We start from the raw sequence: 26,884 nt of genomic DNA on the forward strand, positions 1-26,884 counted from the left end.
GCGCGCCGAGTCCCGGGGACGCGGTTCTCCCGCACGGCACCCGGCGCTTCTCGGGGAACCGTCGTGAGATTTCTCCCCAACCCCTGCGACCGTTTCCCCGGGAGATCACCAGATCCCTGGGCTCCCCCGAGGGCTGACACGGGCGGCAGCGTCAGGGCTGATCCCAGGATCCGTCTCCCCGCGCCTGGGGGAGGGTCAGCCCGCGGTTCCCCCAGCCTCGCAGAGGGTTTTGCAGACTCGAAGCCCTGGACGCCCGGACCCCGGCTGCCCCCCGCCCAGTTGGCGGTCCCCAAGCTCCCGCGCCTCCTTAAAGCCCGGGCTCCGCCCCGCCCGCCCCGCCCACCCGCGGTTCCAACCCAACCGCCCGGTGCCCGCGGACACAGCCGAGCCGAGCCTCGAGCCTGCGAGGAGCGCGCCGTCCGCCCGGTCCAGCGTCCCCGGACCCCCGATCGGTCACCATGTCCAGCGAGGAGCTGGCGCGCAAGCTGCGGCGCCGGTTGTGGCTCGAGGAGGCGGCGGAGGGCGGCCGGGGCGACCCCCAGCCCTCACCCGTCGCGGCCGCGGTCCCGGAGCCGCCGGCCCGAGAGCTGCCCGCCAGCGCGGACGCCGAGCTGAGCGCGCAGCTGAACCGGCGTCTGGACATCGCCGAGGGCGCGGCGCGGCCCCGCCGCTGCCGGGTCTTCAACCCCTACACCGAGTTCCCAGAGTTCAGCCGGCGTCTCATCAAGGACCTGGAGGGCATGTTCAAACTGTGAGCGCGCGCCCCGCTCCCCCTCTGGGGGGGGGACTCGGGAGGAGCCGTTCGGGGGGAGGGTTGGGGGGGTGGCCTAGCGTTCTGGTCTCGAGCCCCCGGCCCGCTCGGGTGGGAAGGGGTGGAGAGGAGGTGCCGGGGGTCCAGACAGCACCGGGCGTTGGACCCAACGGAGCCAGATCCTGCGCGCCTGGGTCTGTGGCTCGCAGAGTGGGGGGACCTTGTAGGCGATGAGGATCGGAGACCCCCTTCCCATCTGTCACGGTGTCCCCGTCGCGGTGCCGGGCTCTGGGGCTCCACGGCGAGCCCCGCCCATTGCACATTGCAGCCGCCGCTCCAGTGTTGCTGCTACCTGCTCGACTTCTAGGAAGGGAGCCCCGGGCGGGCGCGCGTCACCTGCCAGCTTTAACTTTATCCCTCAAGGGAGAAATTAGCCTCCCTTGTCCTTTTATCTTTTAAAACAAAAGGGAAAGTTAATCCTTGGCTTCCGCGCGGCGTACAGACAGGTTGGGAACGCGCTCGGCTTTAAAACGAGGGAGACACTTGGGGCGTCCCAGGGCTGGGGGCGTCGCCTCGTGGGTTCCCCCTTTCCCGATGCTCCCGAGAAACGGACCTAGTCACTGGCACCGGTCCCCCCTCCGCAAGCTTCAACCTGGGGGCACCTGGAGGTTTCCCAACGCCTGGCATAAGGCGGGCATATAGAGACCCACTAGGCGGTCTTGTCCTGAAGGTTCCTGGGCCTCGTTTTTTCCCATCCGGAGAGTGGGAGCAGTAAGAGTACCTTGCCTTTTAAGGCTATAAAGCCTTTTGCACATCGAAAGCGTCTCATCGAGCTATTAATATTATTTCCAGAATTGGGCCGAGACCGGAAGAAATGGCTGGGGGAGCGCAGGCCGCCGGCCAGGTCATGCTTGGGCGTCTTTAAAAGCGCTTGGAATGTGTTTGCCCTCCGCCAGGAGGTTCTATTTAAAGGCGCGGTGGCGGGCGCGGGAGAGGTCTGCGGAGCCCACACCTGTGAGACCTGCGGCCTCCGCCTCCCCTACCCCTTGAGTTCTGTCCCTGGCTTCCAGTCACATTTTCTAGGTCCAGTTTTGGGCAACTCAGGATGGCGAGTAGAGGGATGAGACTGGAGTGACGGTGGAAAACAGAGACCCATGTGATTTATTTGGGGTTTATTATTGCCTCTCATGGGAGGTCTGTGCCTACCCGGATGGTCCCACAACTAGCATTTTTTTTAAACTATTTTATTTATTTATTTGAGAGAGAGAGAAAGAAAAGAATATGGGCCTCCAGCCACTGCAAACAAACTCCAGTCGCATGTGCCACCTCGTGCATCTAGCTTGTGTGGGTCCTGGGGAATTGAACCAGGGTCCTTCAGCTTTGCCAGCAAGCGCCTTAACCACTGAGCCATCTCTCCAGCCCCACAGCTAGCATTTTCTTCAGCCCCATCTTCACATTGTTCTGTGTTCTGTTGAGCTGCTTCTGATTTTTCTGCAAAGCATTCTTTGGAAGACTCTGTTGCTTCGCTGACTGCCTAAGAGTGGTTAAGGGAAGTTACTGCCGGCGGAGCATCTCAGGAGAGCCGGCAAGGTGTCAAGAGCGAGGCACAGTGCACCAGGGCGTGGCTGGGGTCCCATGCTGACGGCCCAGACTGTGCAAGGTTTCTCCAGAGCTCTAATGACCCGCTGAGTTCTAGGTTGGCTCTTTGGTCACTTGCAACCAAAATTAGCACAAAAAGGAAATTGTTACTGAACAGTTAGGACTAGTTTCAGGTATGGCTGGATCTAGGGGCTGGGATGATGTAGTCATTCCATGCTCTCTCTCCCTCTAACTTTATTTATTTATTTATTTAGTTTTTCGAGGTAGGGTCTCTAGCTCAGGCTGACCTGTAATTCACTATGGAGTCTCAGGGTGGCCTCAAACTCATGGCAATCCTCCTACCTCTGCCTCCTGAGTGCTGCGATTAAAAGCATACACCACCACGCCCGGCTCTTAACTTTATTTATTTTCTTAGACACATGCGCCACTATGCTTTTGGCTTTACAAGGGTACTTGTGGCGGGGGGTGGGGGGGACCTGGGTTGTTAGGCATTGCAGGCAAGCGCCTTACTCTCTGAGCCATCTCTGCAGTCCCTCTTACTTCTTTACTTCTCTCTTCTCCTCCCCTCCTCTCCTCTCCTTTTCTCCCATCTTTTGTCTCCTCCTCTTCCCTCTCCCCTCCCTCCTTTTGAGACCAGGTCTCAAGTAGCCCAGGCTTGCCTCAAGCTTGTTATGTATGGGGTTACAGGTGCGTGGATCTCTCTTCCTTACCGCCCCCTCCCACCTGTAGTTCAGGCTGGCTTTCTACTGTTGGGTATACGGACGTGCATCAACATGCCTGGCATAATTCTCTCTCTCTCTCTTGCTTTTTCTTTCTTTCTTCCTCCTTTCTTTCGTTCTCTTTCTTCCTTCCTTTCTTCTTCTTTCTTTCTTCTTTGTCTTTCTTCCTTCCTTTTCCTTTTTTATATTTTTTTGAGGTAGGGTCTCACTCTAGCCCAGGCTGACCTGGAATTCACTATGTAGTCTCAGGGTGGCCTTGAATTCACTGCAATCCTCCTACCTCTGCCTTTTGAGTGCTGGGATTAAAGGTGCACGCCACCATGGCCCAGCTCTTGCTGGCTTTCTTTTGTGTTTGTTTTGTCCCCACCCACCCCCCCCCCCTTTTTTTTTTTTTTGGTTTTTCGAGGTAGGGTCTCACTCTAGCCCAGGCTTACCTGGAATTCACTATGGAGTCTCAGGGTGGTCTCGAACTCACAGCGATCCTCCTACCTCTGCCTCCCGAGTGCTGGGATTAAAGGCGTGCGCCACCACACCCGGCTTTGCTGGTTTTTTTTTTTTTTTTTTTTTTTTTTTTTTTGGTTTTTCGAAGTAGGGTCTCACTCTAGCCCAGGCTGACCTGGAAGTAACTCTGTAGTCTCAGGGTGGCCTTGAACTCACGGTGATCCTCCTACCTCTGCCTCCCGAGTGCTGGGATTAAAGGCGTGCGCCACCACGCCCGGCTTTTGCTGGTTTTCTTTATGGGAGGGCTTCTGCCAGCTCTTCTTCACCTGAGAGGCAGTAGAAACTTACCTTTCTCCCCCCTTCGATTGATCAAGGTCTAGAAGGTTCGCGGTCTGGACTGTCCCAATACACTCTGGGTTTAGCCCTCATCCAGTCTGCAGGCAGTGTGCGTGTGGCAGGAACCCCCGGGGGAATGGCCAAAGCCTCACTTTCTGAAGGGCCCTGGGGTGTGGTGCTTCCACCAGCCCTCAGCCTGACTCCTCTTCCCTCCCCACTGGCCATCTGCCTTCTACCACCAGCAGCCTCAGGCGGCTGTCTGTCTCTAGATCCTTCTGCCGAGCCTTTCAGCTGGCATGCGTGCACATGCTCCCTGCTGCCCTTGCCCAGTTTAGTCAGGTCCTGGAGCGAGTCTCCCATCCTCCTGGGAAAGCCACGGGGCATGTGTGTATGTGTGTTGGGGGGAGGGGGATTTGCAGAGCTGACTCTCAGGGTTTTTGCTTCCTCTGCTGTCCTGTATGACTTTGTTTTGGATATCTGATTTATGGAGACAGAGTCTTGTTATACATCCCTGGCTGACCCAGCACTTGCTAGGTAGGACAGGGTGGCCTGTAACTCACAGCAATCCTCCTGTCTCAACCTTCCAAATGCTGGGATTTCAAGCGCGAATCACAATGTCTGGTTTTGCATGACTTTAAAAGATTACTTTTAGGAAAAAAGATAATTTTAGGACTGGAGGATGGCTTCGTGGTTAAGGTGCTTGCCTGTAAAGCCCAAGGACCCAGGTTCACTTCCCCTCTGCCCATATAAGTCAGATGCACGAGGTGCTGTATGTGGTTTTAGTTCAGTTGCAGTGGCTAGAGGCCATGGCACACCTGTTCTCTCTATATACATCTGCTGCTTTCTCTCTCACAAATAAATAAATTAAATAATTTATTGTTTTTTTAATGAAAGAATGAGAATTGGTGCACCAGGGCCTCGATCCCCTGCAGCTGAACTCCAGACATATGCGCCACCTTGTGGGCATGCGTGACCTTGCATGCTTGCATCACCTTGTGCATCTGGCTTACCTGAGACCTAGAGAGTGAACGTGGGTCCTTAAGCTTCGCAGATAAGTGCCTTAACCACTAAGCCATCTCTCCAGCCCAAAATTAAATTTAAAAAAATAAGACATTTTTAGGGACTGGAGAGATGGTTCAGGTTAAAGTGCTTGCTTGCAAAGTCTATCAAACTGGGTTCATTTCCCAGTGCCCACATAAAGCCAGATGCACAAAGTTGTATAAGCATCTAGAGTTCATCTGCAGTTGCAAGAGGCCCTGACATGCCCATTCTCTCCCTCAAATAAATATACTTTTTAAAAAGCTGGGTGTATAAATAAGTAAAAACAAACAGAAAATTTAAGGGGCTGGAGAGATGGCTTAGTGGTTAAGCGCTTGCCTGTGAAGCCTAAGGACTCTGGTTCGAGGCTCCATTCCCCAGGACCCACGTAAGCCAGATGCACAAGGTGGTGCATCATGCATCTGGAGTTCGTTTGCCCATTCTATCTCTCTCTCTCTCTCTCTCTCTTTTTTTTTTTTTTTTTTTTTTTTTTTTTTTTTTTGGATTTCGAGGTAGGGTCTCACTCTAGCCCAGGCTGACCTGGAATTTGCTATGGAGTCTCAGGGTGGCCTCAAACTCACAGCAATCCTCCTACCTCTGCCTCCCGAGTGCTGGGTGCCACCACGCCTGGCAGCCCATTCTATCTCTATCTGCCTCTTTCTCTCTGTGTCAGTCACTCTCAAATAAAGAAATAAATAAAAATGAAGACAAACAAAAAAAGATAGGTGTGATGGTGCACACCTTTAATCCCAGTACTTGGAAGGCAGAGGTAGGAGGCTCACTGTGAGTTCAAGGCCAGCCTGAGGCTATGTAGTAAATTCCATGTCAGCATGGACTAGAGTGAGACTCTACCTCATAAAACTAAATATAACCAGACATGGTGGCACATGCCTTTAATCCCAGCACTTGGGAGGCAGAGGTGGGAGGATTGCTGTGAGTTTAGGCCACCCTGAGACTATATAGTGAATTCCAGATCAGACTGAGCTAGAGTGAGACCCTACCTCCAAAAAACAAACAAACAAAAAACCAAAACAAAACAAAAAACCAAAACAAAACAAAAAACCCAACCAACCAAAGGGTTGGAAAGATGACCTAGCAGTTAAGGTGCTTGCCTGCAAAAACCTAATGACTGTGGTTCGATTTCCCATTACCCACATAAAGCCAAATGCACAAAGCAGTGCATATATCGGCGTTCCTACATGCATCTGGAGTTCATCTGTAACAGCTAGAGACCCTCGGATGCTCATTCTGTCTCTCTTTGTGTCTGTCTCCTCTTTGTCTCTCTCTCTGCTTGCAAATAAATAAAAATATTTTTTTTAAAAAAAATGGGCTAGGGAGACGGCTTAGCAGTTGAGGTGCTTGCTGGCAAAGCCAAAGGACCCAGGTTTGATTCCCCAGTATCGGTGTATGCCAGATGTGAAAGGCAGCACATGCATATGCAGCTCATCTGCAGTGGCTAGAGGCCCTAGAGTGCCCATTCTTTCCCTCTCTCTCCCCTTCTTTCACTCTTAAATAAATAGAGAAAAATATTTTTATGAACCTGCTTGTCCTTTTGCCCCAGACATACTCCCTGTGCAGCCATCTTGACCGATGGCTACGGGCCAGACAGGGAAAGTCCTGTGAGGGAGCCTGGGGGCTCCTTGGTAGCCTGCACCTCCCCAGAGGCCAGTGTGTTCAGGCCAGGCCCTTTCTGGTCCTTTGACCTGGGAGCCCGTTCTGCTGAGGTAGCATCCCAGCCACCAGCTAGTCTGTCCCACCCTTCTCCAGCTGCTAAACCATCTGTTTTCCTCCTGTGCTCGAGTAAAAAGCTGCTGCTATTCCTGCCCAGAGCATGTAGCCTGCCACATCGCCTCCCACTGGATGGCTCCTCCTCACTGTCTCCTCATGGTGGACAACCCGGGTAGCCTTGGAGCCTAGGCTTCTTGGGTTCAAAGCCAGCCCCATCAATGCTTCCAGGAGGGCTCTTCTGGCTTAAAAGATCTGTGTGTGGCCCCGCTGTTTATGTGGGGTATGGGTATTTGAACTCTGGCAGTCTGACCCCCTCCGTACTCACGCTTGCTCAGGAAGCTCACTTGGCCGATGAACCACCCCCCAGCCCCAGTATGACCTCGTCTTCATGTGCCTTACTACATCTACAAAGACCTTATTTCCAATCAAGGTCGTGTTATACGGTTCCGGGTGGGCATGATTGGGGGTGAAAGGGAATGCTATTGAACCCAATGCTATTCACCCCGTGGGACTAACTGCCTGCTCCCCACATATCATCTTTGGAGACAGGAATTCCTTGGAGGTCCTCAAATTCAGGAAGGCGGGAATCTCAGACTTGTCCAAAGCCAGCAGGATGCACCCCTGTTCCCCCAGGAGGATTAGCACATAGTATAGCAACCCAGAGCAAGGAGACCTGCGCCCGCCTGTGCCAGGAGCATGCTGGCTTCAGCAATGTCACTTTTCAGTGGTGTCAAGACGCACACGCTAGGGCTGAAGAGATAGCTCAGGAGTTTTGCCTACAAAGCCTAATGACCAGGGTTGGATTCCCCAGTATCCATGCAAAGCTAGATGCACAAAGTGGTGCATGTGTCTGGAGTTCCTTTGTAGTGGCTGGAGGCCCTGTTGTGCCCATTCTCTCTATCTCTACTTGCAAATAAATTATATGTATGTATTTTTTTCCTTTTTGTTATTGTTATTTTTGTTGTTGTTGTTTGTTTTTCGAGGTAGGGTCTCACTGTAGCCCAGGCTGACCTGGAATTCCCTATGGAGTCTCAGGGTGGCCTTGAACTCATGGCGATCCTCCTACCTCTGCCTCCCGAATGCTGGGATTAAAGGCATGTGCCATCATGCCCGGCTTGGAAATTTCTTAACATTATCAAGGCTTTTTAAAAGTTTATTTTCAAGACATTTCCCAGGCTGGCCTTGTTGGGCTCTGAGGGTGGGTGTCACTTGTCCTTGGGTTTTTCAGTCCTAACAAGGAAGCCCGGGTCGTAAGTGGTGTGCTGGAGAAGAAAGAGAACTTTCTAATGAGTGTGGGAAGCCAGGGGCACCAACAGCCTGGCAGAGCAAGTCCCCTGCCCGTCTCCAAGTGTGTCACCGGATAGCCAGAGCCAGGAGAATAGTGGCCTGATTTTAAAGGAAGGGTGAGAAGGCCCAGAAGAAACTGACCCGCAGTGTGTGTACAAGGCTGAAATGTGAGTGGAGCTGGCCGCGCCATCAAGGTTCGACAGGAAACTTTAATTACACTGGCTGCTCCAGAGGCCCCGTGGAAGGGAGCTGAGGACGGCCACTTACAGGCAGGACCCAGCTTAAACTGCAGCTGCGGTGTTTCTGCAGCACAGTGAGCGCTTGTGTTCCAACTCCCCAAAGAGAGGGTGGGAAGAGGAGCGTTAGCCCATGGGAAAGTTGCCTTTTTATTAAAGAATTCGAAATGCTGATGTCACTGATGCCCTGCCAAGGCTACATTCCCCATTGATATGACACCACTGACTGCTGAAAAGGTGGAATTCTTCACTCCCTACCCGTCTGTCCCCATTTTCCTTAGGGTCTCACTCTAGCCCACGCTGACCTGGAATAACTCTGCCTCCTCAGTGCTGGGATTAAAGACATGCGCCTCCTGTTTTCTGTTTCTTCTCCTTAATCTTGCCTAGGAGAGAGAAGGGAGGAGTGAAGGAGAGAGTGCAACGTGCAGATTGTTGAGGGGTCCCCCTTCATTTTTGCTTCTGGAGATGGAACCCCTGCTTTATGCATGCTGAACAAGCCCTCTGCCGCTGAACTACACCTTCAATCCCTCAGAGGGAGGTAGATGGATAGACTGGGAATTTGCCAAAGAGGTTGAGGCTGCCTCAGTAGCGCAGGTGGAGGGGACCTGTGGCCGCACCTAGAACTTTGCAGTGAATTCCCTTTTATCCCGGGGCAGGTGGGAACTGGGTCACAGCTCAGGGGTGGCATGTGCACTCAGCGGGCTCAGAGACCCAGCTGCCAGCTCCACCGGGAGCCATGCACGTGGGAACACACCCACCCAGCAGATGGGAAAGCTGGGCGGAAATAAATGGAAGTTAAGGCCTTTGCTTCTTGGAGAAAGGTGAGAATTTTGATTCCCTGGGGTGGTTTGCATCAGCAGTCCCCTATAAAGTCATGTGTTCTGAATACTTGGTCCCCAGCTGGTGGCAGTTTGGGAGGCGGGACCTTGCTGGAGGAGGTGTGTTGTTGGGGGTGGAAGTAATGGTGTCAGAGCCTAACGTCCGCCTCACCAGGGCTCAGCTCACTCATGCTACTTTTTGCCAGCTGTGGTGGTAAGGAGTGATGCCCAGCCTCTGCTCTACCACCCTTTCCCTGCCATTGTGATGCTTCCTCTGGAGCCTGTAAGCCAAAATAAACTCTCCCCGCTGGTCCTGCCCACTGCTTTGGATGGGAGGGTTTTCTCACAGCAACATGAAGGTAACCACAGCACCCTTCATTGCAGCCCTTAGCCAAGAGTGGTTCACCTTGAATTTGAAATTTTCTCACCTGGCCTGAGGAGTTTGCACGTTTACCCAGTTTGAATTAAGAGAGGGGCAAGAGGTCCTGGGGCTGCTCTGAACTCTTGGTTGGGAGGTGAACCCGGGCTCGTCTGAGGGCCTTGGTTTCTAGCAGAAAGAAACCATGATTTGGAACTATGTCTAATGTGCTCTGGGCGAGTTCATTTGCCACAATGCGTGACTGGCAGAGGACGAGGAGCCAGAAGGCGCCTCCACCATTGCCGGCCCTGGTCTTCTCTTTGCAGGACGGCTCTCCCTACACCTCCACCCACTCCTCTTTGATTTTCTCTTTTAGGAGGGCTCTCCCCCTCCCTGCTTCCTACTGTTCTCTCAAGGAAGTCTCCTCCACATCACATTGTTTTCTTTTGTTCTTTTTGTTTTTTTCTGGAGGTAGGGTCTCACTCTAGCCTAGGCTGGCCTAGAACTCACAGCAATCCTCCTACCTCCCAAATGTTGGGATTAAAGGCATGCTCCACCATGCTCAGATCCAAAAGGGTTTTTTGTTGTTGTCGTTTTTCGAGGTAGTCACTCTAGCAGAGGCTGCTCAGGGTGGCCTTGAACTCATGGCGATCCTCTTACCTCTGCCTCCAGAGTGCTGGGATTAAAGGTGTGCGTCACCACACCCGGCACAAGAGTTTTTTTTGTTGTTGTTTATTTGTTTGTTTTGTTTTTCAAGGTAGGGTCTCCCTCTAGCTCAGGGTGACATGGAATTCGCCATGTAGTTTCAGGGTGGCCTCAAACTCACTGTGATCCTCCTACCTCTGCCTCCTGAGTGCTGGGATTATAGGCGTGCACCACCATACCCAGCTTCAAAAGAGTTTTGACCTGAAGTCTTTGAACCCTTGGAAGTCCTTTACAGAACCACTTTGCTGGGATCTAGCTCATTTTTCCAAAAATAGTTGAGTTCTACTAGTTTGTAGAGAATCCTGTAGCTTAAAGAACACTTTATTTTTATTTGCCTTTTGTTTGATTTTTAAAAAATATTTCTTTATTTGCAAGCAGAGAAAGGGATAGGGAGCAAGAAGAAATAAGAATGTACATACCGAGACCTAGTACCACAGGAAACGAACTCCAGATACATGTGCCACTTGGTGCATCTGGCTTTCTATGAATACTGGGAATCACACCTAGTCTGTCAGGCTTTGCAAACAAGGGTCTTTAACCATTGAGCTATCTCTCCAGCTCTGTCTTTTTTTTTTTTTAAGGTAGGATCTTGATTTGCAGCCTGGGTTGATTTGGACTCAAAGTCTTCCTGCTTCAGCTTCCTGAGTGCTGGGATTACAGGTGTGTTAGGAGCGTGCCACCATGCCAGGTTTACTTTTCATTAATAAAGTGTGATGCTCCCAAGTTTAACATTTCCTGAGAGTGAAGCTACTTAGGACTTCGAGAGTGGAAGCTTGAGGCCGTTCCAAAACCACAGCCAGGCCGGAGCATGCGCGCTCAGACAGTGCTGCGACTTGCTGTGTGGATGTGCTGCGTGTCCCAAACTCACCCATCAATAGCAGGGAGTCCAGAGGACAAGGGTGGCCTTGGACATGGCAGGTTGCTGCTAGCATCAAGGTCACAGGTTCTGCCCTCCTTCCAGTGACTTCATTTGTTGTCACCATTGGGCTGATGGCAAGATGACAAGCTTTCCCAAGTTATATCCAGCAGGGACAAAGTGCAGAGACAGGAAAGACTTCTAATCAAGGGGGAGATCATAGCCAGGCACGGTGACCCGCTCCTAGGGTCCCAGTATTCAGGAGATAGAGTCAGGAGGATCAAGATTCAAGGTCATCCTCAACTCCATAGAGTTTGAGGCCAGCCTGGGCTATAAGAGACGGTCTCAAGAAACCAAACAAGGAGCTGTGTGGTGGCGCATGCCTTTAATCCCAGCATTTGGAAAGCAGAGGTAGGAGGATCACCATGAGTTCAAGGCCACCCTGAGACTATATATAGTGAATTCTAGGTCAGCCTGAGCTAGAGTGAAACTCTACCTTGAAAATCTGAAGGAAAAAAACAAAAACAAGGGCTTGGAGAGATGGCTCAGCAGTTAAGGTGCTTGCTGTAAAGCTTAATGACCCATGCCAAGCTGGATGCACAGAGTGGCACATGCGTCTAGAGTTCTTTGGCTGTGATTGGAGACCCTGGTGTGCCCATTCTTTTGGTCTATCTCTCTGCTCTCTTCTCTCTCTCTCTCTCTCTCTGCTCACAAATAGATAAATGAAAATACTTAAAAAAAAAATCAAAAACAGAGCCAGGCATGGTGGTGCACTCAGGAGACAGAGGTAGATCACCATAAGTTCGAGGCCACCCTGAGACTCTGTTGCAGTCTGGTTCACATTGCTGGTAGAAATCACCCAACCAAGAGTAGCTTCTGGGAAAAAGAGATTTATTTTGGCTTACAGGCTCGAGGGGAAGCTTCACGATAGCAGGGGAAAATGATGGCATGAGCAGAGGGTGGACATCACCCCCTGGCCAACAGAAGGTGGACCACAGCAACAGGAGGGTGTGCCAGACACTGGCATGGGGAAACTGGCTTTAATACCCATAAGCCTGCCCCCAACAATACACTCCCTCCAGGAGGCATTAATTCCCAAATATCCATCAGCTGGGGAGCTAGCATTCAGAATGCCTAAGTTTATGGAGGACACCTGAATCACACCACCACAGACTCCATAGTGAGTGAATTCCAGGTCAGCTTGGACTAGAGCAAGCCCCTACCTCACAGTGAGTTTGAGGCCAGCCTGGAACTAGAGAGTGAGTTCTAGGTCACATGGGCTGCGCTAGGGATTGTTAGTAGGGGTGGGCCACAGCTGTGGCCTTCTGGAACCTTTTTGTGAGATCATGTGCCACGGCTCTCAGACAGACACCTGTATTTTTGTCTTTACAAGTGGGTTTTAGATGGCAGGCTGCCTGGATTCTGGTGACAAGGTATGGAGTCTGTCATGAACAAGGGTGGCTCTCAAAGTCCTTTCCCCTAGAACACTCATGTCTGTCTGGTTTTTTTTTTTTTTTTTTTTTTTTTCCGAGGTAGGGTTTCACTCTAGTTTAGGCTGACCTGGAATTCACTATGTAGTCTCAGGGTGGCCTCGAACTCACGGCGATCTTCCTACCTCTGCCTCCACTGTGCTGAGATTAAAGGCGTGCGCCACCACGCCTAGCACAAGTCTGTCTTTGCAAGTCACACCATCCCCTGTCTTTTTCTCCTACCTGTGGCCTGGCAGGCTTGATGACAGATTGTGCTAGGAGCTGCGTGAGGTGCCTGTGTCAGCTGCTGCCTAGGCCACCTTTCAGGTGATCCCCTGCCCTACCTGCCTCTGTGGGTGTGGAGGGCACAGTGACTTCTCTGCTTTGTTCCTGCTTGCCTTCTGTCGTTGAGTAGCGTTTGCTGAAAAACCCTTTCTTCCAACCCCCCCCCCCACTCAGCCTCCTTCTCTTCATCATCGTAGGGGGGTACATGCATCTCACCACCTCCCTGCCCCTCCTTTTTTCCTTTTTCTTTTTGTTTATTTTATTTATTTATTTTTTGGGTTTTTTGTTTGTTTATTTTTATTTATTTATTTGAGAGCGACAGAGAGAAGGAGGCAGAGAGAGAGAGAGAGAGAATGGGTGTGCCAGGGCTTCTAGCCACTGCAAACGAACTCCAGACACATGCGCCCCTTTGTGCATCTGGCTAACGTGGGTCCTGGGGAATCGCACCTCAAACCGAGGTCCTTAGGCTTCACAGGCAAGTGCTTAACTGCTAAGCCATCTCTCTACCATGTGTTTTTTGTTTGTTTGTTTGTTTGGTTTTGGTTTTGGTTTTGGTTTTGGTTTTGGTTTTTCGAGGTAGGGTCTCACTCTGGTCCATGCTAACCTGGAATTAACTATGTAGTCTCAAGGTGGTCTCGAACTCATGGTGATCCTTCTACATCTACCTCCCGAGTGCTGGGATTAAAGGCATGTGCCACCATGCCCAGCTTGTTTATTTTATTTATTTGAGAGCAACAGACAGACAGAGAGAGAAAGAGGCAGAGAGAGAGAGAATGAGTGCATCAGGGCCTCCAGCCACTGCAAATGAACTCCAGATGCATGTACCACCCTGTGCATCTGGTTTATGTAGGTACTGGGGAATCAAGCCTCAAACTGGGGTCCTTAGGCTTCACAGATCAGCACTTAATCGCTAAGTCATCTCTCCAGCACCCTCCCCTTTTTCGAGGTAGGGCCTAGCTGTAGCCCAGGCTGACCTGGAATTCACTATGTAGTCTCAGGCTGGCCTTGAACCCATGGCTATCCTACCTCTGCCTCCCGAGTGCTGGGATTGAAGGCATGTGCCACCACACCTGGCCCTCTTTTTCTTTTTGAACTTTGGGGCTTTGTTTTACAACAGGGAGCCTGCCACCTTTTTTTTTTGAGACAGGGTCACTCTGTAGCCCACACTGGCCTTGGTCTTCCTACCTCAGCCTCCTCAGGGCTGGGCTTACAGGAGTGAACCAACACACTCAGCATTTAAAAAATATTTTATTTTTATTTATTTGAGAAAGAGAGATACAGAAATAGGCAGGGAGAGAGAGAGAGAGAGAATGGGCGCACCAGGGCCTCTGGCCACTGCAAATGAACTCCAGACACATGTGCCTCCTTGTGCATCTGACCTATGTGGGTCCTGGGGAATCGAACCTGGGTCCTTTGGCTTTGCAGGCAAGTTCCTTAACCACTAAGCCATCCCTCCAGCCCACACCCAGCATGTTTTTTTTTTGGTCTCGTTTTTCAGTGCTGGGGATGGATTTACACAGAGCCTTGTGTGTAGCAGGCAATCTACCACTGCGCTACACCGGTTCTGGGCCTCGTTTTATTTTCTGATCTTAGCCTGGCATCCCTTGCTTCAGAATGAAAGTCGGTTCTTTGGTTGGGGAGCTAGGCCTGTGCTGTAGGCGACAGCTGCAGAATCCCCGTAGGAGCCGTTTCCTGGTCCCAGGCCAGGCAGGGCTTGGTGTGGGGTGGGGACTGGTGGGGACCTAATAGAACGGCATGGGGGCGCCCCCTAGCTGTGTGAAGGTCTGATCCCAAGCTGGCGGCCCTCACCTTTGGTGGGTGGGGTGGCTGCCTGGTCTCCCTATCCAAGGCTGACAGTGCTGCCAACTAGGACTAACTTTGCAGGAAGTAAGAGGATATTGTTCAGGAGTCACAAGCTGTGGTGTGCCTAAGGCTGGTTCTCCCGACCCTTCCTGGTGGTGAGACAGCAAAGCGATCCCCCTCCCCCCACCTCACTGCTTACTGAATACCCATTGTGCCTTGGGACAGCTCTTGCCAAAAATATCTCGCTGCTGACAGCTCCATGGGGCACTGGTAAGTTCAGTCATGGCCCTGGGGAACTTGGTCCTGGATCCTGCCCAGTTTGGCCTAGGCAGTGGCTACCTCTACCCTCCCAAGTCACTTTGTGCCCCTCTACCAGAGGTACTGGGAACTGGGCTCCTCAGCAGCACTCTGGAGCCACGAGGAGAGCCTACTTGTACATACAGGCTCTGTTCTTAGCCAGGCGCATGTGATGGCAACTCCTTTTCTTTTCTTTCTTCCTTTCCTTTTTCTTGACCTCTTTCTTTCTGTCTCTTTCTTTCTTTCTTTCTTTCTTTCTTTCTTTTTTTTTTTTTTTGGTAAGGTCTCACTCTAGCCCAGGCTGACCTGGAATTCACTATGTCAGGGTGGCCTCGAACTCACAGCGATCTACCTACCTCTGCCTCCCGTGTGCTGGGATTGCAGGCGTGCGCCACCACGCCCAGCTAGAGCTCATTTCGTGCGCCACCACGCCCAGCTAGAGCTCATTTCTTGCCTCCGATGCTCTGGGGTGGATGGCAGCGGCCAGCCTGATGTGATAGCAAGGAAACATGCACAGGGAAGCCAGGGACCTCACCTTGTAAGTGATGGAGCTGCAATTTGAACTCTGGTGGCTTTTCCTCTGTGTTATGGGCCTCTCCTGAGTCACTCTCACCGCAGCTTCCTAGGCTCCAAACCTCAGCCACCCTTGACCCAGCTTCTTGTACGTTTAGGTAAGGCTATGATGGGCACAGCCTCTTCTGGCTCCAAGCTGGACTCCGCCTCACACTTGACCTCCACCTCCTCCTGGGGCAGCCCAAAGGAGCCTACATGGTGTGTTTCTCTCCTCAGAAGTGCTTTGTAGATTGGAGCTCCAGCAGTCGGTGGCATTCTATTGCCAATGCACAAAATCCAGGCCTCTCTCATTGCTCACCTTCAAGTCCACTGTTACCTGCTTTCTTTCCACTTTTCCCAACCTGTCCTCCTCACTGGGCTGACCTTCCGCAGCCTCTGCCATGTCCTTCAGTTCCCAGCTGGTACTTAGATCTATAAGCTATTGTCTCTGGTATAGTTCCCTTCCCTCTCCCCTTCCAGCATTTTCCTTCAGAAAGCCAAGGAAGGTCTTTTTAAAGAATTATTTCTTATTTGTTTCTTTGAGATAGAGTCTTACTCTAGTCCAGGCTGACCTGGAATTCACTATGTAGTCTCACAGTGGTCTTGAACTCACAGTGATCCTCCTACCTCTACTTCCTAAGTGCTGGGATTAAAGGCATGTGCCGCCACCCCTGGCTTAAAGAAATTAATATATATATGTATTATTTATTTATGATTTATTTATGAGAGACAGAGAGAATGGGCATACCAGGACCTGTAGCCACTAAAAACAAATTTCAGACACATGTGCCACTTTGTGCATCTGGCTTTACATGGGTGTTGAGGAATCAAACCCCAGTCCTTAGACTTTGCAGGCATGCATCTTAACCACTGAGCCATCTTTCTCTAGCCCTAAAGAAAAAAAAGTTAAATTTTATTTGCAAGGAGAGAGAGATTGAGAGAATAAGAATGAACAGACATGCCAGGGCCTCTTGCCACTGCAGACAAACTCCAGATGCATGCTCTGCTTTGTGCATCTGACTTCACCTGGGTACTGGGGAATTGAACCCAGCCAACACAGGCCAGCAGGGTTTGTAAGGAAATCCTTTAATTGCTGAGCCATCTCCCCAGCCCTAAAAAAAAAAAAAAGAAAGAAAAGAAAAGAAAGAAAGAAAGAACAATGTTCTATAATGCTGAGGATTGGACCCAGGGTCTTGTCATGCTAAACAAGTGCTCTACCATTGACTTATATCCCCAGCCCAGGAACAAAGTATGGTTGAGTGTGGTCACCCTTTTCCTGTGGCCCCCCAGGCCCGTGCAAGGGCTATGGTCAGGGCAGGTGGCTTGCCCTCTGCAGAGGTTCTGAGCTTGGCCTGCTGGAATTGCCCCAAGGCCTTCATCACTGCCAGGAGGTAACTGGAGCCTGCACAGGGGTCCCATGCTCCCTTCAGCAGAGCACCCACACAGACACAAGCCTGTAAGTGAGATGTGGAAAAAGGTAAATGACCACCTTCTCAGGTTGTACCCAAGATCGCGTGACCACTGGGTGTATAGTCAGGGCCTTAATTAGGTCACTGGTTCTAGCTGGATGCCCTTGCCCACTGGGTTTAAGGTGGTGCCAGCATGAAAGAAGTCCTGCTTGCACAGGTGATGGAGGCCTGAGACCGAGGGTAGAAGGTGTGCTCTTCAGTTGGAACCCATAGGCCAGTCTGCACCCTGCACTTGAGGTGAACTACAGCTCTTGGCTGTCTTGGAGGTCATATTCCCTCCCCCAGGTTGCTGGGCTGCCCTTCACCCAGAACCTTCCCTGGCCCTTCCTTCCCGGACTTCCTGGCCTGGGAGTCAAGAGGACTGGGACACTTACTGCCTGACCAGCCCTAATGGGGCCTGGATGTGGAATGCCCATTCTGTTTAAGGTTCTCATCCTCTGAGATCCACGGGGCCCCTGTTTGCATCTCAGGAACAGTATTCCCAGGAGCATGTCTGGCCTGGGTTCCAGCCCCTCAGAACTCCTTTGGGAAGGCACAGAGCTTAGGGCTAGCCTCCCATTGCTACAGTATCACAGGCTCATTTGGCCTTTAGCCTGCCTGGCCTGAAGGAGCTGTAAGCCAGGTGTGGTAGTGCAAGCTGTAATCCCAGCTTTTTTTTTTTTTTAATTTTTATTTATTTATTTGAGAGCGACAGACACAGAGAGAAAGACAGATAAAGGGAGAGAGAGAGAGAGAGAGAGAATGGGCGCACCAGGGTTTCCAGCCTCTGCAAACGAACTCCAGACGCATGCGCCCCCTTGTGCATCTGGCTAACGTGGGACCTGGGAACCAAGCCTCAAACTGGGGTCCTTAGGCTTCAAAGGCAAGCGCTTAACCACTAAGCCATCTCTCCAGCCCAATCCCAGCTTCTTGACACAGGAGGATCTCAAAGCCTTCCTGGGCTACAGAGTGAGTTCAAGGGCAGTCTGGGCAACTTAGTGAGACCCTGTCTCAAACGAAAAGGTAGGAAGGGCTGGAGATGTAGCTCAGTGGCAGAGCATTTGCCTAGCACACGTGAAGCCTTGGGCTCTATACCATCATCGCCGCCAAATAAAGAGCTTCTGAGCTTCTGCCAGAACAACTTCCACGGTCTGGGACAGCTCAGGCTGGCTTCCCATGGGACACCAGGGCCTCTGTCCTCCCAGCCTGTGCCCTTTCTTTGCCTTCTTTCTGAATGACCTGGAACTCGAAACTCTACTACAATCTGCTCACTGCATCCCCTGCTTCCCATCTAGAGTCCCAGCTACCTGGGCTGACTCAGATCCAGCAAGGCTGTCCCATTCCAAAAGCATCTTAACACCCAGAGTCTTCCTCTTCATGAGAGCCATAGCCCAGACCAATAGAGTGAGCTCTTGCTTTGTGCTGGGCTTGCTTGAAAACATACTTGCCTTTAATCTTGAAAATAATGGAACAAAAAAAAAAGAAAAAAAAGAATTGGGGCTGGAGAAATGGTGTAGCAGTTAAGTGCTTGCCTGTGAAGCCTAAGGACCCTGGTTTGAGGCTTGATTCTGCAGGAACCCCATTAGCCAGATGCACAAGTTGGCGCATGCATCTGGAGTTTGTTTGCAGTGGCTGGAGGCCCTGGTGCTCCCATTCTCTCTCTCTCTCTCTCTCTCTCTCTCTCTCTCTCTCTCTCTTTCTCTCTCTCTCTGCTGCTCTCAAATAAATAAAAATAAAAACAAAGCCGGGTGTGGTGGCGCATGCCTTTAATCCCAGCACTTGGGAGGCAGAGGTAGGAGGATCGCCATGAGTTCGAGGCCACTCTGAGACTCCAAAGTGAATTCCAGGTCAGCCTGGGCTAGAGTGAGACCCTACCTTGAAAAAATAAAAATAAAAAATAAAAACAAACAAACAAACAAAAAAGGATTGGATGTCCAGAGAGTGCTAGTAACTCACTCAAAGACACATAGGAGCAGTGTGTGTCTGAGCTTTGAACTGGGGAGTGTGACCTCTGGAGAGAACAAGTTCAGCCTCTGCTGCTCTTTCCTCACTGAGGCTCTCATAAGCCCAATTGTCCCCTGTCACATCTGTCCCATTTGCTCTGTGGGACCATTGACCTTTCAAGGCTGCTCCCTCTGCACCAGCTTGGGGCATCCATGAGAAGTGCTTCGTGCCAGTAACCAGTAGCATCATTGTCATTGGCATGCCCCTTTACGATGGCGTTGGGGGTGGTGGTGGCTGGTGTACCTTACTTCCACACTGGGTGGCTGGCATCACTGGGAGAATTTACAGATCGCACGGAAGTCCTTTCTTTTGTGTGAGTCAGGTCAGCCAGGGACCAGTATGGGAGTGGGAAGCTACTGGAGAATGGGGTAGTGAGTGGCCTCCCTTGGGGTTACCCACACTACTCCCTCCTTCTAAACCTATGGGCGGCCCCTGGCAGGGCTGTGCACTCCCACTGCATGCAACAGGAACAAAGCGGAAAGCGGACGTAGGAGCCGTGGCCTCGCGTTGTTCTGAACGCACGGCGGGCTCCTCGGCGGCGTCACACCTTTCCTCGCAGATTTCCACACACAACACGGAGACGTGCCGGGCGCTATGGCTGAGGGGCGGTGTCCCTACCTCCACTGGGATGTAGCCTGCAAAAATGTTGACCTCTCACCAGGAGAGAATGGGAATTTGCCAGAAGGGATCCCTGAGGCACTGGCTCTGCAGAAGCAGGTGAAGTTGGAGCTGAGCCTGTTCTCCTGGCACCCTACTTCCCCGTAACTAACCTCCGCTTCTCCCTCCCTGCCCCGGGCTGTCATGTGCTCCCCAGCTGGGTCCTGGTATGATCGGCTCAAGGCCCCTCCCCAGCCCATCCTACATTAGGCCAAAGGGACTTTCTGGGACAGTCATCTGATGTTGCTCCCCTGTTACAAACTCTCTGGTTTCAGGAGGAAGGTATAATTCTCCTTCCCTTTGCAGAACATTCTGGCTCCCCAGGACCACATGGCAACAGAAACCCCTTTCCCTGCACACTTGCCTCTTTCTCTGTGGGCCCATCCCCCTTAGCTATCTCCTGCACCCCTTCCTGCCTCTGACAGCCTCACTATGTCTTTGTGTCGGCTTCCCCTCTGGGACTGTCTTTATGCTTCACTCTCCTTCCTCCTCCTCCTCCTCCTCCCCACCTCTGAGGCCCCAGAGAATGAGCCAGGTGACGAGGGAGGGAATGAGGGAGCAAGTATGGGAAACACAAGAAAGCCAAGAGCAGAGGGGCAGGTGTGGCTGTGACCTGCACACCAGATGCTCTGTGCCAACATGCCTGTGCTTCCTGTCTTGGAGCTGGTGACCCTGGGCCCTCTTCCAGTGCGGGCAGTGGTCCCGCACTGGACAGCCCCTGTCCCAGCCTGCAGCAGAGGGGAATAAAGCAGCAGCAGGAAGCCAGCACTTGGGAGACAGTGGCAAGAGGATCGCCATGAGTTCAAGGCCAGTCTGAGACTATAGAGTGAGTTCCAGGTCAGCCTGGGCTAGAGTGCGACCCTCCCTTGAAAAATAAAAGCTAGGCAATGAGGTAACATAACAGCTAGGGAGGATCCAGAGAACTGGGCAGAGATACCCCAGGCCTGTGATCTCAGGGAGTCCCAGGCTCATCTACATGGGCACAGTTGGGGCCATCAGGTTGGGACTGAGTGACCACCTGCTATGAGCATACGCCACAGTACCTTTCCTGACTTGAAAGTCCCCGGGGCCACAGAGGAGCTGGTGAGATGGGGACTGGACTGGGGCGGGGTGGGTCCTGTCCCGTAGTTCTGCCAGTTGACAATGCCCTTGTCCCACTGTACCTGGAGTGGCTAGCCCTGGCCTTTTGAAATGTCATGTGTGGTTCCAGCAAAGCCTTCCCGTGTGAAGCAAAGTGGGGGTCCTGGAGGTTGTTGAGGCACAGGCTTCCTTCCCCACATTTTCTGGGGCACTTTCTGGGGCACTGCCACCCTCCTGAGAACCCCCCTGTCTGAGGGATCCCTGGGGAGTTTCCGGTGGCTGAGCCTCAGGCAAACAAAGGCTAGCTGGCTTCTCTCTTTCTCCACTAATGCAGGACTATTCTGGTTAGGTGAAAACCAAGAAAGCCCAGGGGCGCTGCACAATGGGAGCCAAAAGAAATCCATGATTCATGGGCTGAGAAGGGGTCGAAAAATGGGCAGACATTGGAAACCAGCTCCTGTCCCCTTGCTGCTGTTCCTGTAGTAGCTGGCCTCTTGTGGGTGAGGGTGACAGAGCTGGACTCCTAGGCAGGCTGTCAGGTGAAAGTGTGCCCAGCTGTGGACGGCCTAATGGTTGGGCACCTCAGCCCACCTCGCAGTGCTGCCCAGCTGGGAAAGAGCGGAGAAACCTTCCCAGTGAAGCCTGGGCTGGGGAACTTGCCCTCAGCAAGGCTCACCTCAAGAGTCCTTCAGCCCAAAGACCACAGCAAAGGGGTTGGTGCAGTCAGGTTCGCATTGCTGGCAGAAATCACCCAACCAAAAGCAGCTTTTGGGGGAGGGGGGATGGTTTATTTTGGCTTACAGACTCAAGGGGAAGCTCTTGGTAGCAGGGGAAAACAATGGCATGAGCAGAGGGTGGACATCACCCCCGGCCCACATAAGGTGGACAATAGCAACAGGAGACTGTGCCAAACACTGGCAAGGGGACCTGGCTATAACACCCATAAGCCCGCCCCCAACAATACACTACCTCCAGGAGGTGTTAATTCCCAAATCTCCTTCAGCTGGAAGCCTAGCATTCAGAACACCTTTTTTTATGGGGGACTCCTGAATCAAACCACCACAGGGGTGGAGTCACGTCTCCTAATATTAAGATGGCAAAGGCTAGGACCCCGTTGGTGTGAGTCTTTGGAGTAGAAGCTGGAGGCTGTCTGCTGTTGCTGAGTACCAACCAGTGGAGGGTTATCTCCTTGGGGCCCCTTGACAATTTGGCACCCGGGTGCAGGTCTTTCTGCCTACAGAGGGAATCAGATCTCTTCTGGGTGCTTGGGAGAATGGGGCTTATGCCCAGGTCTGCGGGGGGGGGGGGGGGCGCACAGATCTTGAGGTTCAATAGGATTGGAGTCCCTCCTTCCCAACAGAATGGGAACTGGAGAATATAAAGATGAAGAGAACTGGAGGGCCGGGCGTGGTGGCGCACGCCTTTAATCCCAGCACTTGGGAGGCAGAGGTAGGAGGATCGCCATGAGTTCAAGGCTACCCTGAGACTACAGAATTAATTCCAGGTCAGCCTGGACCACAGTGAGACCCTACCTTGAAAAACCAAATAAATAAATAAATAAATAAATAAATAAAGATGAAGAGAACTGGGAAAACTGGAAACATGGTCACACATTGGGAAGGAAGAAGCCTTGGGAAACAGAATAGCAGGGGGTTTTGGGATTCTTGGTGCATCTTCTCTGCTAGGCTGAGACGCCTTAAATAAGAAAGAGGAGCCGGGCGTGGGGGCGCACGCCTTTAATCCCAGCACTTGGGAGGCAGAGGTAGGAGGACTGCTGTGAGTTCGAGGCCACCCTGATACTACATAGTTCCAGGTCAGCCAGTGTATAGTGAGACTCTTATCTCAAAAATAAATAACTAAATAAAACACTTGCTTGTAAAGCCAAAGGATCCCAGTGTGATTCTCCAGGACCCACGTTAGCCAGATGCACAAGGGGGCGCACGCGTCTGGAGTTTGTTTGCAGTGGCTGGAGGCCCTGGAGCGCCCATTCACACTCTCTCTCAAATAATAAAATATGTTTAACCTCCTCCAATAAAATACATAAGTGGTAGAGGGTATGCTTATCATGTTAAGGGTCTTGAATATGACTTTAGCACCCTTCTCCCACCAAATCGTGGTGAGAACAAGGAACTAAAGCGGGGCCTGATGACATGTGCCTCACACTGGGACACCAGTCTGCGTGGTGAGACCCAGCTCACTAAAAACAGCAGACAGGAGCTGAGCAGCCAATGGCGGGGGAGCAAGGGGCTCGGATAGCTCTCAGAGCCTGGAAAAAAGTTGATGTCATCTCTCCCTCTCTCCACCTCTCCCTGTATGTATTGGTATCAGGATCGCTTAAAAATAAGAGGGAAGGGTTGACGGCTTAGGCTGTGCTTTTGAGAAAGCCATTCCCAGCCTGTGGGATCTAGTGCTGGGGCTTGATGAACCAGGGTCTCTCTCCTGGATTGAGGTATGATCCCTGCCTCAAACTATCTTTCCCAGGCCATCTGGGGCCAGTCCTGGAGTGTTGGGTCCCTTCTGTTAGCCCTGCTGTGTCTAGTGACCCTTGTGCTGATTGGTGACTGTGGGCCATGGTTTCTTCAGCAGCCAAACGACACTACATCATTCAGAGTCATGTTGAAGGACAAACTGCATCATTCTGAGAAGTGTTGAAGGACTGCACCAGGGAAATTTATCAACTAGTGATGCTTTCTCCAAGCGTTTATGAGATGGAGATGTCCACATTCTCTTGGCCAAAAATGCATTCCTTTGCTCATGGTGGTAGTTCGGAGTGTCATGCCAAAGAGTGCACATCTATCTAGAAACAAAGCGCCTGCCATTGCTGCTGGTCTTCACATGTAAATGATAGAGGGAATAGCTTAGCTTAACAGTGAGAGTCAGCTGGGCATGGTGGCGCACGCCTAAAAATCCCAGCACTCAGGAGGCAGAAGCAGGAGGATCGCCCTGTGAGTTCGAGGCCACCCTGAGACTACTAGTGAATTCCAGGTCAGCCTGGGCTAGAGTGACACCCTACATCAAAAAAAAAAAAAAAAGTGAGAGTCTTCCCTGGGAACAGCAAGTGTGCCCTATGTCTCCCCTAACTGCTTGAAAGTTTAAAGGTGCCATAGTTTACTCAGACACTGGTCATTCTTGCCTTCCCTGCTCCTGTAGAAAGCTTAAATTAGCTGCTTGAGAATAGGTTAGCTTGGTGTGATGGCAAGCACCTTTAATCCCAGTACTTGGGAGGCAGAGATAGGAAGATCACTGTGAGTTTGAGGCCAGCCTGAGGTCGTAGAGTGAGTACCAGGTCAGCCTGAGCTATAGTAAGAGCCTACCTCAGGGGTGGAGGGGAGGGGAGGAAAAAAAAGAAAAAGAAAATGTCACTGGGCATGGTGGCACACACCTTTAATCCCAACACTTGGGAGGCAAAGATAGGATCATTGTGAGCTGGAGGTGAGCCTGGGCTAGAGTGACACCCTACCTTGAACCCCTCCCAAAGAAAGGGTGGGGCAAGGAAGATGGTTCATTGGTTAAGGCACTTGCCTGCAAAGCCTAATGACCTGGGTTTGATTCCTCAGTACCCACATAAAGCCAGATCCACAAAGTGGTGCATGCATCTGGAGTTCCTTTGCAGCAGTGGGGAGCCCTAGTATGCCCATTCTCTCTCTCTCACTTTCACTCTGTCTCTCTCTGTTTGCAAATAGGTAAATGAGGGCTGGAGAGATGGCTTAGCGGTTAAGCGCTTGCCTGTGAAGCCTAAGGACCCCGGTTCGAGGCTTGGTTCCCCAGGTCCCACGTTAGCCAGATGCACAAGGGGGCGCACGCGTCTGGAGTTCGTTTGCAGAGGACGGAAGCCCTGGCGTGCCCATTCTCTCTCTCTCCCTCTACCTGTCTTTCTCTGTCTGTCGCTCTCAAATAAATAAATAAATAAAAATTTAAAAAAAATAGGTAAATGAAAATATTTATTTTAGAAAAAACTAAAAAAGAAAACCAACAAGAGAAGAGCTTGAAGCCTGGCATATGGTGACTCATCTGTAATCATACCACTTAGGGGAAGGAGGAAAGATTTCCCCCCAGTTCAAAGCCAGCCTGGGCCCTATGTGGGAAGGTACTATATAGTGGGGAACAGGGAGATAAAGAAGGAGGGTGCAGAGGGTGAATCCCACAGTAGTTCTCATCCTCATGATTTGCCTCTGCCACTTAGTGTGGTTCCTGGCATCCATTAAATGATCCACTAATTACCCCTTCCCAGTGCTGCTGAATGGAGTCAGGTATGAGGTAAGATATTGCAATGCCTGGCCCTTCATGAGTTCCCAATAAACAGCAAAGGCAGGTGGCTATTATTAATTTGTCATACGACTGTCCTAAAGATCAAAAGGCTTAGTCCACGAGATGTTCACGGTGAACGGCAGAGCGGACCAGTTCAAGTTACTGACTGTCTTGAGCCCCTCTCGTGCCGCGAAGTGCAGAGTCATTGGGCGCTTTGAGGGAGCAGATAAAACGGTAAGATGATGAAAGGTGCCGTGCGAGGTTCTGTTCCTGCCTGCCTTGCAAACCTGGGCCCCAAAGGAAGTGACTGGAGACAAGCTCTAGGAGAGGGTCACTTTGAAGAGTGAGGGATGCGCTTCTGATTCTAAGCCCCAGCTCCATGGGAGAGGGACGCCACTGATGTGGTCATTTTATAGTCCTGCCAGGACTTCAATAGATGGCACTGGGCCGATGCTTCTAGCAGGAACAAAAGAAAGCAGCTTTTACTGAGCACCTGGGCAGGGATGGGGTGTGTGTTTTGGGGGGGTGGCTGCCTGGCTCATGATCCCGTTCTTTCCTGTCTTCTTGGCCTCTGAGATGGCCCCTCCATGCCTATGCATGCCTTATTCCTATGCCAACTGGGTGGCCCCCAGCAAAACACAACCTGGGCCTGAATTCCCTCACTTGGCCCCCTTCCCAGTCTGGGATTTGTGGGTGAGTTTCTGCATCCAAATACATATTCTCCAAAGGAATCAAAACAAATGTGTTATCTGTTTTTATTATTATTTTTTCCCCTGAGACAGGGTCTCATGTAGGCCAGCATGATCTTGTGACATAACCTGGGCCTTGAAATCCTGACTCTTCTGCCTCTATTTCTCAGGTGCTGAGACTACAGGTATAAATCATCACACCCTACTTCCTTCCAGATTGCAAAAGAAATCGGAGGGTTAGGGATGTAGCTCACTTGAACTGGAGGCCAGAAGATTAGAAGTTCAAGGTCAGCCTAGGATACATGTGACCCTATTAAAAAACAACAAAAAACAGGAGGGCTAGAAAGATGGTTCAGCTGTTAAGGCACTCGCCTGAAAAGCCCAATAGTCGGGGTTAGAGTCCCTAGTACCCACATAAAGCCACATGCACAAGGTGGCACATGTGTTGGAGTTCATTTGCAATGGTTAGAGGCCCTGGTATGCCCATTGTCTCTCTGTCTGCTTCTCTCTCGTTCTGTTTGAAATAAATAAATTAAGGAGGAGAGGGCAGAGTTAGAGCTTTTTTTGTTGTTGTTTTGGTTTGGTTTGGTTTTTTGAGGTAGGGTTTCACTCTAGCCTAGCCCAGGCTGACCTGGAATTCACTCTGTAGTCCCATGGTGACCTCGAACTCACAGTGATCCTCCTGAGTGTTGGGATTAAAGGCATGCACCACCATGCCTGGCTCAGAGTTAGAATTCCATCTACCTGTGCCCAGAGTTTGCTATGTAGTACCCTTCAGACTTACGCCAACTTGGTTAGGCCTAGGCCTAGAGGCTGTTTGGGGCTTGAGGATGTGTCAGAAAGGTTTGCCAAGTCAGAGCCCCAGAAGAGAGTCAAGGACAACTTTACTGAACCATCTCGGGTCTGGAGAAAAGCCTCTGCCTGGCCTGGCCTCACTGGCAGAGAGAGTTCTGTGGGGGAATAAGTGAGCTGGACAATGACTCCCTTCCTCTTCCATCTGGCTGAGGACAAGTCCCTGCCTTGTTCTCTGACCTTTACTTATCACCCCCATCCTCGGAGGCACCCTTCTTTTACATGTCCACCTCCCTCCTCTGCTCACGTTCATTCAGCCTGTCCCCCTCTCTCTCTCCCCCCCCCCCCGCTCGCCCCCTCCCTCCCGCCGTGTGGCTCCAGCGTCCTCTGCAAATGCTGCTGGAGCAGAGTGTGCAGGGTGAAGACATGGATCGCACCTCTGACTTGGAGAACCTTAGCGGGCCCTAACTGGGCCACCTCTCCCCCTTTTTGTGGCCCTGGGGATGGAACTGGGCTTGAAACATGCGAGGCAAGCGCTGCAGCGTCCAGCCACACTCCCAGTTCCAGGGTCAGTGCTTCTGATGTGTAATTGCCACCTTGTCCCATGGAAAATCCCAAACTATAAACCTGTGCACTCTGGTTCTCGCTTGTAAGTTTTGGACAAATAACCATATGGAAGGCTCTGGAA

At 51.6% G+C, this 26,884-nt stretch overlaps 1 protein-coding gene across 1 annotated transcript in view; it reads left to right on the forward strand.

The window, feature by feature from the left end:
- Positions 1–410: 410 nt before the first annotated feature.
- Positions 411–26,884, forward strand: part of Efhd1 (EF-hand domain family member D1) — a 56,606-nt gene continuing 30,132 nt past the window's right edge. Inside the window, exon 1 of the mRNA XM_004662254.2 lies at positions 411–751. Coding sequence (XP_004662311.2) covers positions 459–751 — 293 coding nt within the window. The 5' untranslated portion in view covers positions 411–458. The remainder of the gene's footprint in view (positions 752–26,884) is intronic.

Source organism: Jaculus jaculus, chromosome 4 (genome assembly GCF_020740685.1).
Source record: "Jaculus jaculus isolate mJacJac1 chromosome 4, mJacJac1.mat.Y.cur, whole genome shotgun sequence".
NCBI classification, from domain to species: Eukaryota; Metazoa; Chordata; class Mammalia; order Rodentia; family Dipodidae; genus Jaculus; species Jaculus jaculus.